Below are 13215 nucleotides of genomic sequence, written 5' to 3' on the forward strand. Positions count from 1 at the left end.
TAGCTTTTGAAGAAATGAATTAATGCTTTTATTTATAGACAATTGTTGATTACAATATGTCGAATTCACAACTTATCAATATTAAAGAAATACAGCAAATTTATTTTTGTTCTAAAGATTTTCATACATTTAATTAAAAAGTTATAAATCCCTTGTCATACATGTATATGCATTCATATTTAAGTACGAGAGTTGCAAAGTTCCATATGCGTGAGAGTCAATAACTAGATTAGTGATTTAGATTCAGGCATAATATATAAATATTATTTTTCGATAAAATCTTTCAGAATCTTGATTTTGTAATTTTCCCATTCTTCATTAAAGGCCGTTTGTTTTAAAGTATTCATGATACTCTCTCAATCGTTCTTAACTTCCTACAAAGCCCCAAATTCTTCCCAGTCAATTTATTTTTTATTTGAAAAAAAAAATCAACTATAGCCAGTATGTGTTCTTGGTCCCAGATGCAAGGCAGCAAAAAAAAACGTCATTTCAAAAACTGGGAAGCGTAGCTGTCAATACTAACTTTTGATCGTTTATAAGGGCAATAAAATCTGACAGTAAAAACTTCTACATTATAATTATTCTAAAATTTTAAGGTTCCCAACTTATAAATATAGATAAATTTGAAGGCACGCATATTGAACTTTGTTGCTCTCGTATAGTACCCTAAATCACGGTGTTATCTCGCTACCCCACAAAAATATACAATCAGTGTATTTTGTTATCAGCTGTGGGCATGCTTGTTTCTTTTCTCCTAATCTTTGTTCTGAATGTTGATTCAGAAATAACTCCCATCAACTTTGTTTGCGTAGGTAATGTAGAGTAGGGCGCTCGGTCCATCCTGCCGTAATTTTGGGAAAGTCCAACCTATGTATTACTTTATATCTGGTGCAATAATATATTAAAATAGTAATCAGGTAAAATCCCACCACTACTGGCAGGCCCTGTGATATGAATTTTCTTTGGGGGACTTTTGAATATTTTAAATCCAATTATCCGACTAATATCCCACGTTTTTAGACTCCAATATAGAGTGACTTTCTTTTTTCTTTTTTGAAAATAAGATTTTTATACCTTTTTTTGGAAAAGATCGAGCATTTTTTGGATTCCTTTTTCTACACTTAGTCGATATTTAGTTTAATGAAGTTTTTTTTTAGAAAGGATTATTTCTTATTTTTTCATAAGGTATTAATCTAAATTTTTTCAAAGACACAATATGCGACTGATATTACAGTTTTTCCGACTATGATACTTCATTGGAGGTCATTAGCATCGTCATGTAAAAAACTAAGACACTATATTTTATTGAAAGCTGATGTGGCTATATTGGAGTTTTTTATGAAAAGAAAAAAAATGATAAAATAATAATATTAAAAAAACATGATAATTATGTATAAAATTTGAAAGTAATCTCACATGTTTTAATTAAATTGTATGTACACTGATGATTGTCAGGGTCAAAAATAAGAAATAAAAATTTCATAAATGTCTGCTCTGACACGTTTGGAGATTTAAGTGGTCAACTGTAATTTAAGGTAAGTTTTCTGCATTTATCGTACGTCTACACGGGAAAAAGCTGTTTCTAAGAACTTCCCATTATATAATTTTCGAACCTCAAAATTTCCCTCTATAGTTATAAATTTTTCTTACTTGCAAGAGAAAAAATACCTATGAGAGATAAATTTGTAAATACTTGACTTATTGTCGTGGAGTCATAGTCTAATGTATCCTGATATTATTCCTCCTACAAGCAAGAGACATTTTAAATTACATTATTTCTTTATTTTGAAAGGGATAATCGTTGAGGTGTCAAGATTATAATATAAAAAGTTTTCAGAAATATAATTGTCCATATGGCCACACCAAAATTATGAGCTTTGTTTACGTGTACATGTATTATAAATGTGGAAATTCACCTTTAAACACATTGATTTTTTATCTTTTATCCACCAACAAAATTGATATGTTTTTGCCCCTGTTTGTTTGTTAGTCACCAGGATTACGTCAAAAGTTACAAAATCGATTTTGATCAAACTTGGTAAAAAGATTGTATATGGTCATAGTAAGAGGCCATTAAATTTTGAGAGGTCAAGGTAACACAAAATGTAAAAAATGCATAGTTGACCAAAACTTTTGAAAAAAGTTAGATATATAACTTAATTTGATATTTGTTTTATCTTTTTCCTACGTTTTAACTAAATCATAAATATTTTTTAACAACTTATTCCTATCAATTTAAAAATAATTGATTCAATAATAAGTTATGAGCAAATAGATATAATTTTATGAAACAAAAGTTTAAATAATATCAACATAAGATTCTCATAGAAAATTTTACTTAATTACAGTGTGTAAAATAATTGCTCCATTTTTCTGTGAAAATCTTCAATGTCAAAAATAAGAAACTTTAAGAAAATCAGTTTGTGCAATCAAATAATTTTAGAAAATGATTACTTACAAATTATTATATTGGTTAGACTCACGAAAATTACAAAATAAACATTGTAGGACTACCAACATCGAAAAAAATGTACTATTTATGTATTTTCTTAATATCTACATACATTTGTTTCAGTCTAGAAGAAAACAACCATTAATGACTCTTGGTATCCATATAATTAATCATTTTGATGTGCTACACAATGTTTTTCCTTATTCCATATTTTAACTGAAATGAAGCCCTTTCAACACAAAAGTAATAAATTTTTCTCAAAGTTGAATAAGAATTACACTTGTATTCACCAACGAATTATCCTCCATTTCCATCCTCAAATAATGCCGATTAATCCCTTCGATGCACCGAAAATTGCATTTAAATTCAAAAAAAGTTCAACATTACAATGAGAGATTTATAAATTGATAGATAATATTTGAAAGGGTCCACAGTGGGGCCAAATTAAGCATCATAAATCAAGTAAAAAAAATAAACTATGGTTAACATTCTTCTTGAGTATCTCAAATGATTCCATAAATTTGAAACTCAAGCCTAGAGGTAATTGACCTAAATATGCTTACGAAATATATTACGTAAAAAAAAAATTAGAGATTTCTAATTTTCTTGAGTTTTGTTTCAGATATGTTTTTGTGTTAACTAAGTACAAATATGAATTTTGCTACCTATTTATTCTTTACTAATGCAGTGTTTCTCAAAGTAAAGTTGTCCTGGGACACATTAATGGGATAACAAAAGACGCAGTTGAACTAAATTTGTAGTCTTGTCCACTAAGTTATAGATAGAGATGCAAAAATTGATGGAATCCCGGTGAGCGTACTATTTTTATTAATTAGTGTTTGTACATTATTAACTATTCCTACCTATTATGAAAATGCAAACGTTATCAACAGGCATGGAGCACAATAACCAGAGTTGTAAAAATATGACATATTACGCATACAAAGATTTTTGTAGTGTTTTTCTTTTGTTTTTTGCACCCATTAAGTATAAATATGGATGGAATTTTGTAGAGAAAAACATATAGCTTAGCAATTAGAAAAAGATAAATGGTTGACGCGTGTGCTCTTTTATTTCTTATAATAGACGGATAGTAACACTGAGAATTTATTAGGAAGTTATAGGGGTAATTCTCGTTGGACTCAAAGTAGAATTGAGGATCAACATCAGAGTAATTCCAGCCACTGTCCGTATTAGATACAAGGTGGGACTTGGGTTTATATCCTTCCTTTCATAGCTCCTTGTAACCAAACTAATTAAGCATCATGACAATGATACTGCACTTCTCCAAAACATTCTTCAAATTGTCAAGGTTACCATGTCATTCTTGGGTTATTATATTTTCATAACAAAAGTGCTAAGAATTTACAAAAGTGATGAGGGAGGGTCAGTTAGGAGTAGAATGCTACAGGGTTCATTAATATTGTTAAAGAATTATGGACTTTCATTCTATTGGTCATTCCATTTAAATTAATCAATCGATTCTAACACACTATCACTATTTATTCGATTCATTTGTTCACCATTCGTATATCTTTGCATGACTGAAGGACTCTATCTCAATGGTATCTTCAAAATATTAACACATCCTCCGTATTTTATTTGTCAGTTGTTTATTTTTTTTTCTCTGACCTCTTATTGGTGTTTCGAACATTGATTAATTGCATACGAATCAGCTCAAGCTAAATTGTGAACAAATCCCTACTATTGGATGTCCAACCCGTTCAACAGTTGGGAAGAATTGGCTTACTACCAAATTATTTTTAACCTGTTTTTCTTCCTCTTTTGGACACAAAGTTAAAGTGAAGAAAATCTCGACTCGACTTGTGCAGAAATATTTGAAACTCCACTCGAATTCGTAAAAACAGACTAGTTAATAGATCAGTTTCAATCTTTCATTTTACTTTTTAGATCTCATAGAATACATTTATTTTTGTATACTTAGTAGTATCTATGAAAACTACCTAGATATAGGAAATATTTTTGATAACAATTCATTTGCACTTTAGTTTGATGTAAGATAATATTAATACATATCTTTTAAACTCAAATTTAATTAAAATGACTCACGTTTATATATATAAAGTGAGATATTTTTTTAAATACAAAATACACAACTAAGTAGATTATCCCTATAAATTAATCGTGTATGTATGTATAATTGTCTTTTTAGGAGTGGGCTTCTTCATATCTCAAGCACCTATTTATTTCTATCATCTAATTAAATAATAATTTGTTAAAAATATATTTACCATTTATAATTAATTAATATATATTTTGCATTTTGTTTTAGGCTGCATTAGATACACGGCACAAAATGGGACCTGCTGCAGATAAAATATCACTAATACACTACAATGATGTCTATACTGTTGCATCTGGTGATGAAGAACCCGTTGGAGGAGCAGCCAGGTTCTGCAGTGCAATTAAATCTTTTCAACATTTAAACCCAATGGTTGTGTTTTCCGGGGATATTTTTGCACCATCAACGCGTAAGTAATACATATAAATTATAAAGTTTAAACATACCATTATTCTCTATAAAAATATTTACCCAATCGGAAAAAACAAGTTAAAACTTTATATTTGTTTTGACGTATTTTTTTATAGTAGATCAAAAGAAAATGTCATTTATTAACATTTTGAGTTCATATTTGCTACTTGTAATCCCATCAATTTTTAAATTCATTTGTGAAAAAAACAATGTGGAAGATTTGCTTCTGGTGATAACTTGTTTAGTAGATAGAGTAAGCTTTGAGCATGATTGTTGAACCAAATGAAATATCAAAAATACAATCTATGTACTACGGGTTCTCTCTCGGGATTCCGTTTTCCAGAGATTTCTAGGGGTATTACACCTACAAAAAAACCCAAATTTAATGATTTCCTAATATAAGGTTCATTTAATTATATATGGTTCATTAAACTGAACATTGAATACATATCGAAATATCCCTCTTTTTAAAGTTTTGACGAGTTATGCTTTGTAAAAAGTTTGTATATGCATTGATAATTAAGAAATGATGTCCAACGAAGCTCTTAAAGGTTTTTGCTGTAGAAAATAAACCCGAAAACTTGCACATTATGTACGAGTTAGGTACGTGATTTGTGAACTGTTCCATACCATATTTTAGATATAATGTAGTTTTGTTGCAGTATGAGATGAGACGTTTTCAGCTGTCAAATATTTTTTTATAAAAAGAGATCTATGTACTACATAGTGTACTATCTATACTCTGGTGTAGATTTTAGCCCTTATTTCCTGATATCCCGGTGAGGGACAATTTCCCGGCAAATGAGGAACCCTTCTATGTATCCAAGAACACAAGTGTATAAATATGTACATTTTTGAATCAGGATTCCTTTTCATAATACTAATTAGAATATCGTAATTTTTCAGTGAGTACGTTTACAAAAGGAGATCAAATGGTTCCAGTTTTAAATCATACGGGCACCAAAGTTTCTGTTTATGGAAATCATGACTTTGGTAAGTTCCTATGTACAATGTATGATCCAAGTTAAAAAAAATAATTTTATGATTTTACAGATTTTGGCATTGACAAGCTAATGGAGCTCAGAGAAAAAACAAATTGTGTGTGGCTCATGTCAAATGTCGTTGATCATGAAACGGGTAGACCTTTAGCAGAGGGAAAAGTTTTTCACATACAGGAATGGTGCGGAAGAAAAGTGGGATTTGTAAGTTAAATAACTTTAAAAGCCTAAAATTGATATATAATTACTCCATTGGACTCAACCCATTGAACCAATCTAATAAATTTATTTATATAATGATATATTAAAAATTGACATCCTATTTAGATTGGATTAGTGGAAAAGGAGTGGCTTGATACCCTTTCTACCATCAATCCAGGAGAGGTCACCTTCACTGATTACGTGGAAGCGGGTTCCATGTTGGCTAAAGAATTAAAACATCGTGGCTGTGACATTGTAATTGCATTAACTCATATGAGAACACCAAATGATGTCCGCCTTGCAGAATCCGTGTCAAATATTGATATCATACTCGGAGGACATGATCATGTTTACGAAAATAAAAAAGTACTCCAATATTACTTGATTGATAATTATACTTATGGCCTCCATTTTCAAATTTTTCCTCCTAGGTGAACGGAATTCATATACTTAAAAGTGGTACTGAGTTTAAGAATTTCACAGTTGTGACAGTAGATTTTTCTGAAAGTCCAATACATTTCAATTTTGATAAGGTGGATATAACTTCTAAGTATGATGAAGATCCCGAATTAAAAGAAATTTTAAGTAAATTCCAAGGTAAGATATAACAAGGATATTATCTACTTATCCCATTGATATACATATCTTTCGACTATTCATTAGATAAAATTGAAGTTGAAATGTGCAAAGAACTAGGAGAGTTCAATTGTGACCTAGATGGACGATTCTCCTCAATTCGAACACAAGAGACGAATCTAGGCAATTTTGTTTGTGACATCATGGTGGCTTCCACAAGTGCAGATTTTGCACTATTGAATTCTGGTACATTTCGTTCTGACAGAGTTCATTCGGCTGGTCCTTTCTTTCTAAAGGATCTTTGCTCAATTTTACCCATGATAGATCCTCTAGTACTTTTAAATGTTTCTGGTAAAAGCTGTTCTATACTTTTTTTTTAAATGTTATTTTAATCAATAAGTGTTATTGAAGGTGCTCAAGTGTTAAAATGCTTAGAAAATGGCGTTTCTCAATGGCCAAAATTAGAGGGACGCTTTCCTCAAGTGAGTGGAATACAGTTTGCGTTTGATCCTTCAAAGCCCCCTGGTTCTAGAGTTGATGAACAATTTGTTAAAATTGGCGATGAATATTTGAAAAAATCTTCACAGTATCGTATGGTAACAAAAGCCTACCTTGCAATGGGTAAAGATGGATATGATACTCTCACTTCCGCAGAAACCCTTATAGATGAAGAAACTGGGCCGCAATTGACGTATGCAGTTCAAAATCATTTTAAAGCAATTGCTATGAAGGAAGGAAGGACTAGAAGATCTTCTATTCATCATCAGTCCCTTGTTACATTATCTAGAAGGTAAGACGTCTTGAAAGGCCCTGTATTGCTAGATACATTAATATAGAAATGACATAGTTAACTGTTTTTTATTTGAAAACCCGTATTGAACACTATTATTGTCGATCATAATTAACTGAAATGACCTGGTAGGGGTACGTGTTCCTCTCTCTTTGCATTAAATATTTGCTGAGGGTGGCAAATTTTGAATATCTTCCGTCCTAAATAAATTAATTTCAAAGGTGAGTTCGCAAACATACTTAGGATATAAAACGCTATACATACGATTTATTAAAAAAAGCTGTCTGCGAAATAATATATACATAAAAGGCCCCGTATTTTATTTTATATGAAAATAAGTGAAATTATTTATATAAAAAAAAGATTTTAAATTTCTTTTAAAGATTTTTTTTTAATTAAAAAAGGCCTACACATTTCATGACTAGCTGCTATATCTACTCTCAGCCTCGACTGTCAAAAGTCAAAGGAAATATCTGGCAAAACAGTGCTGACTCTATTTTTGGATTTTTAATTTCATTTATATGAATGAAAGGCCTTCGCTTAGAATTCATATTCTGTCATTGATACTTATTTAAACTAAATGATCAATTTAATGTATGTAATAATTAATAACTATTATCTAAATCATCATTAACAGTTGGTAACAAGAAAAATACAGAAGACTAACCATCATACATTTTTTTTCAAATTTTCCCTTTCTTTTTTGACAGTCGAGGTTAAGAGTAGATAAAAAGATAGTAGTGAAATCATACGAGAGTCCCCTTATTTCATAAAAATTAATGAAAACAGCTGAAAGGAAAACAGGAATCTTAGTTTACCTATTTAAATTAGCTATTCGTATTTATTTATTATTTTTCTGAACTTAATAACTTCCAATTATTGATAACTAGCGGTTGTACCCGGCATTCCACCGAGTTATTAAGTGTCGAAGAGCAGGCAAACTTTGTATTAACAATATATATATGTTTGATTAATATAGAAGATAACTTTGTCATGTTGCCAACAACAGCATAACTCGCACGCTGTAAAAAGCTTAGGATTAACTCCCCTATACTTTTTTTTAATATGACTCGCTGATTCTAGCTACTCACAATCGTTGTTAAGAATGGGTCAAAATCAAAAGGACAAACTTAGCTTTATTATATAAATTTCATTTTTGACATCATTTATGAGAAACTTTCCCTAATTATCCCCCTACCCCCTTAGGTCTAAAAAATCAAATTACGCATAGTTTAAAAGGGTTATATTTTATAATCGGTATTAACCAAATAAAAAAAAAGACGACGAGTCTTGTCCATGAAATAAGAAAAAACGACAGCTGCACTCTTATAACTGCAAAAAAGATGCACAAATAAGACGATATTTAGTTATGAACAAAGTAGGCATTTTTTTTTTAATTAAAAATGTTAGACATAATCATTTAACCTTAATGATTCAATTTTAAAGCAATTTAATCATATTTTCCCTATTCACTTGATCTCTTTTATAAGTTGCTTCACTATCACGGAGCACACTCAATTCATCACTAGATATCGTGGATAACGACGAGTGTTACTTCTATAATTTTGGGATAGTCGATCTATGTATTACTTTATGTCTGATTTAAAGCAGTCGGAGTTTTTAGTGTTCTTTTTACTCAAAAATTGAACTTCTATTTAGAAATAAATATTAAATTGTGAGTCCGATTATATAATACCTATAAAAATAATATATATGGTTTATTCGTTTAAGATCGAGTCTTGTCAGACAATTCACTCTTGACGGTAAAAATCATTTACCAACGCGAAATCAATCATCTGCAATAGGAAATGAAATCGAAGAACTGGAGGATACTGCTCTTACACCAAAGATAGCAAGAAGAATTATTAAAATCGATAACGATGTATGTCAAGGAAAAGTTTCTAAATAAAATATTCACTTCCCTTTCCCTTATCCATCCATTTTATTAATTTTCTCACTATCATTACTTATTATTTTACATTTTCTACAGTCTTCATGTCCTATAATTTTATTTTTATTTTTTCAAGAACCTTTATGAATCATAGCTCTTTGTTTTGAATCAAGTACTTTAACGATTGCATGCTGAGGTAACTAGTTTCCTATTAATACTCTCTCCATACTTACTATGAATAATGTACATATGATTATGGGCAATCTACCCAAAAATTGTCGTATATTGTTCCGTTAATGAAAAGGTATTATTGTCCTTTACAGATTTATGCCCGATTACTAGCAGAGAGAGAAAATCAAACTATGGAACTCATTGAAGCGGATAATGAAGATGATTTGCGATAAAATTAAAATCTGGAATTGTCTTTTTCCAAGTTTTCTTATTATTTATATCATTATTATAATAGTTGCTTTTTCTTCTTGCATTTATTGTACAAAAATTGTTACTCTTCTATTATTTTATAGAAAATATTAAACTTTATTTAAACTAAAAACGTATTTCATACACAACAATTTTAACATGATAGTTGATTTTTTTGGCCTATACTCGAGCAAAGTTTCCTTTATTATCATTAGTACGGTAGAAATTATGTTCTTTCACTATTAGAGTATGACAAATATCAAGAGGAACCTCAATGAATAGGACTATTTTTCATAATATTATATAAATGAATTTATTAAAAGCTTAATTCCATCACCTTCTGTACACCCATATTTCCTCCCCAATTCTTCCTGACCCAAAATGAGAATGAAAAATTCTTTGTTGAAGGTCATAACTTAATTCCACCAAATATTTATTTAACTCCACAGCTAACCCATTAAAAAGAATGATGATTTCAGCTGGCTTATTGTTGTTTTCAGTCAACCACTTGGGTGGATTTGAGTAGAATTCTTCAGCCTCATCCACAACCCCAATACCAGGTTCACATGTTAGAAATCGTAGATTAACATCGGGACGGTGAAGATAGGATTGGTAAGGAGTAGAATGACAAGGCATTAGAAACAGCACTGTTGAGTTTGCGGGTGGTGACAAACCTTGTCTCAAATAAGGATACATTACATGAGTAGATCCGGATTGATGAATGAGGGAGAGATATGTAAAAGCCAAAAAGTTCAATAACACATAAACGAACAAAAACATTTTTTTAAGCTTATTGGATCTCCAAAGAGCTAAGCCCTGTCCACCAAAGAGCAAAAAGACAGGGAGAAGGGGTAGAATGAAGCGGTGCTCTTTGTGGCCAATGAGAGAAAATCCGAGGATCGCAAAAGTAGCTGAGCATAGCAGGGGCTTCTTAAGATTAGGATTTGGATGAGCAAATCCAGAAAGGAAAATAGGGATCAAGGCTAAATTCCACAACACTAAGCTGGCATTACTCAGGTACCAATGTAAGGGATGAGTCCCATAAAAAGATCCTACTCCAGATATAATATTCCATTTAAAAAAGTTCCAAGGTGGAAAAGTCCAATGGCCATACATGTAGCTTTCAAATATAAATGTGAAGACAAATACTCCAAACATTATGGTTAAAGCACAGAGAAAATGTTTAGTTGCTTTCCCATTTTTTATCAGATCCATAAGATAAAATAGAGCCATCGGGAGCCAAAATAGAATCAACGTTGGTCGAACAACAAATCCAAAGGCAAGCACGGTGACGAGGGCCGGAGTTGTTTTACGAAAATAAAGAAGAAGTGCTATATTTGTAATAGTACATTCAAACGTGTTAATGAGAGGCCTTGAAGCACAAAAGTTCATAAAACAATTCCCAAAGTAGAGTAAATAAAAACCCTGTTTCGCTGAAGAAATGTCTCTTTCATAAAAGAGTTTTGCAGCCTTTATGAGACAAATATCCCCCAAAAATGAGAGGATCCCTTGTATGATCCTTGGTCCTAGGATATACAAATAGGGTTCATTTATATTTAGTGTTTTAAGAAGGGAAATCCATGGTACAAAAAGAGTAGGATGAATGTATGATCGTATTTCCGCATTATCTCTCCACTCCCAAGTTTTATAACCGTATCCAAATACTATATAATGTGCAATTTCAGAAGACTGCCATATTTCATCAGGGACGTGCCAGGAGACGGAAATAATCGCAGCAAAGGTCCTCAGAAGGAAAATAGGTAAAAGAGGCATTGCTTAGAATATATTATATTTTTGTGTTTTCAGAGGTCAGCTTTAGAGGAGCCACTTCCCATTAATGAGACAGGAATAGCTTTGAGTTCAGATCGCATGCACAAAAACTCAGCAGAGACGCACATCACTGTTAAACAAACTCCGTGAATAACCCACCAACTTAGGGTATAAGGAAGGGATGAGTTATACATCCATGAGACTATAAAGTGGAAAAAGTGTGTCGTGCAAGTAAAGTCCAGACATAACTTGGCTCTTTCTACAAGGAACCACACGCAGAAGGAACTGAAATAGGTCATAATAATTATGAATGAATTAATAACGTTAAATAGAGATCATTATGAAACTAACAAAAAAGATGACTTAAGGAGAATTATTAATACCAAGTTAAAGCATTGCAGAAGTGGGCAGCCAAGATCAATTTCCCAGTTGGAAGACTCAATGCAAGGGATTGATATTGAAAAATGAGATCCAGAGAGCGAGGTTGGGACCCCAAATAATGAAACACAAAGAGCCAAAATCCTAAAGAGGCGTAGTAGCTACACTGAAGACTCCCGATTTGTGTTAAAATGAGTATTGGATCCCACACCGTTTTTCGAAATGCTCCACCACTAACTGCCATTTCAAATTCTTTTGATCATGAACCATCGTCTTAAAACATCGCAGCTTGCTACAAGTCAAAGTACAGAGTACTTCTTGCAGATCCAACGTACGTAGATACAAAATAATATATAATGTTGAATAATATAATTGACGTATGACGTCACAATTCCCTTCTTTCTCCACATCGACGTACCCCAAATTCTTTTAACTTGATGTAACATTTACGTCATGTAGCACAGTCACAGTACAAGGAACACTAAATTAAATGAATATGGAACGTGCTCTTCATTGTACTCCACGGGAGTGCAAAATAATTTTTATACTAAAGCCGATGCAGTGAATTGAAAGACTAAATCCATATCCCTTCGGATTTTTAATTAAATTTAGATTTTATATAAAGTTTAATATATTTTTAATACAATATATTATTCAAGCCAATTTCTATAAATGAGAGAGGGCAAATCCATTTCCTATCACAGTAACATGGTTTCTAAAATCGTAGATCAGTGACTAATAAACACCTACTCAGCACTTTTTTAAATCAATTACATCAAAACTATTCAATATCTAAGTTGTTTTTTGTACATTTAATTTCATGCAAATATTTCAAAAAATTATTCAATTGCCATTTTTTTGTTCAAAAATTTGATCAAATTGTCAATTAGCTCCATTATATCCTCAGTTGTTAAGGGGTAAAGTGTACAACATATATTTTTATTTTAAAATTGAGTTGATTTATTAACGACTTATTTAACGTTATTTTGTACTAAGTTATTACCAAAATAAAAACGACGTAAAATAGAAATTGTATCATTGATTTTCATAGCTGTGCACACATGTATCTTAACAATAGATTTAAGATTCGCAAAAATGCAAAGACCAATTATAGTCTAAATTAGGTAAAACGAAAGATAAATATAATTAATTTGAAAAAACTTTGCGGTGATAAATTAAGTTTTTGATCCTTGTTATCAATATTTTAGATTCAAAGATGAGATGGTAAAAACATAAGCTAAATAT

At 31.1% G+C, this 13215-nt stretch overlaps 3 protein-coding genes across 9 annotated transcripts in view; 1 reads left to right on the plus strand and 2 right to left on the minus strand.

The window, feature by feature from the left end:
- LOC121117483 (mannosylglucosyl-3-phosphoglycerate phosphatase) overlaps window positions 1-9955 on the plus strand; it is a 65587-nt gene extending 55632 nt beyond the window's left edge. For 3 of the 7 annotated variants that reach the window (XM_071888722.1, XM_040711936.2, XM_040711934.2), the window contains 9 exons: window positions 4746-4944; window positions 5853-5939; window positions 6000-6148; window positions 6272-6511; window positions 6577-6742; window positions 6809-7072; window positions 7133-7511; window positions 9243-9393; window positions 9726-9955. In XM_071888722.1, the coding sequence (XP_071744823.1) occupies window positions 4770-4944; window positions 5853-5939; window positions 6000-6148; window positions 6272-6511; window positions 6577-6742; window positions 6809-7072; window positions 7133-7511; window positions 9243-9393; window positions 9726-9806 (1692 nt within the window). In that variant the 5' untranslated portion in view covers window positions 4746-4769 and the 3' untranslated portion in view covers window positions 9807-9955. Of the gene's footprint in view, window positions 1-4574; window positions 4600-4745; window positions 4945-5852; window positions 5940-5999; window positions 6149-6271; window positions 6512-6576; window positions 6743-6808; window positions 7073-7132; window positions 7512-9242; window positions 9394-9538; window positions 9599-9725 lie in introns of those variants that run through there. The other 4 variants (XM_071888724.1, XM_040711935.2, XM_040711937.2 and 1 more) reach the window with 3 other exon arrangements.
- On the minus strand, window positions 9919-11595 carry PIG-B (phosphatidylinositol glycan anchor biosynthesis class B). Its single transcript, XM_040711938.1, has one exon. The coding sequence runs from the start codon at window positions 11593-11595 to the stop codon at window positions 10156-10158; it is 1440 nt and encodes a 479-aa protein (XP_040567872.1). The 3' UTR covers window positions 9919-10155.
- Window positions 9919-12327, minus strand: Sys1 (Sys1 golgi trafficking protein). The gene is made up of 2 exons (XM_040711939.2): window positions 11976-12327; window positions 9919-11877 (listed from the first exon to the last, which is right to left on the minus strand). Exons 1-2 carry the CDS (start codon window positions 12212-12214, stop codon window positions 11625-11627), a joined length of 492 nt encoding a protein of 163 aa, XP_040567873.1. The 5' UTR covers window positions 12215-12327; the 3' UTR covers window positions 9919-11624.
- Window positions 12328-13215: the final 888 nt, after the last annotated feature.

This window comes from Lepeophtheirus salmonis, chromosome 5 (genome assembly GCF_016086655.4).
Source record: "Lepeophtheirus salmonis chromosome 5, UVic_Lsal_1.4, whole genome shotgun sequence".
In the NCBI taxonomy this organism is placed as follows: domain Eukaryota; kingdom Metazoa; phylum Arthropoda; class Copepoda; order Siphonostomatoida; family Caligidae; genus Lepeophtheirus; species Lepeophtheirus salmonis.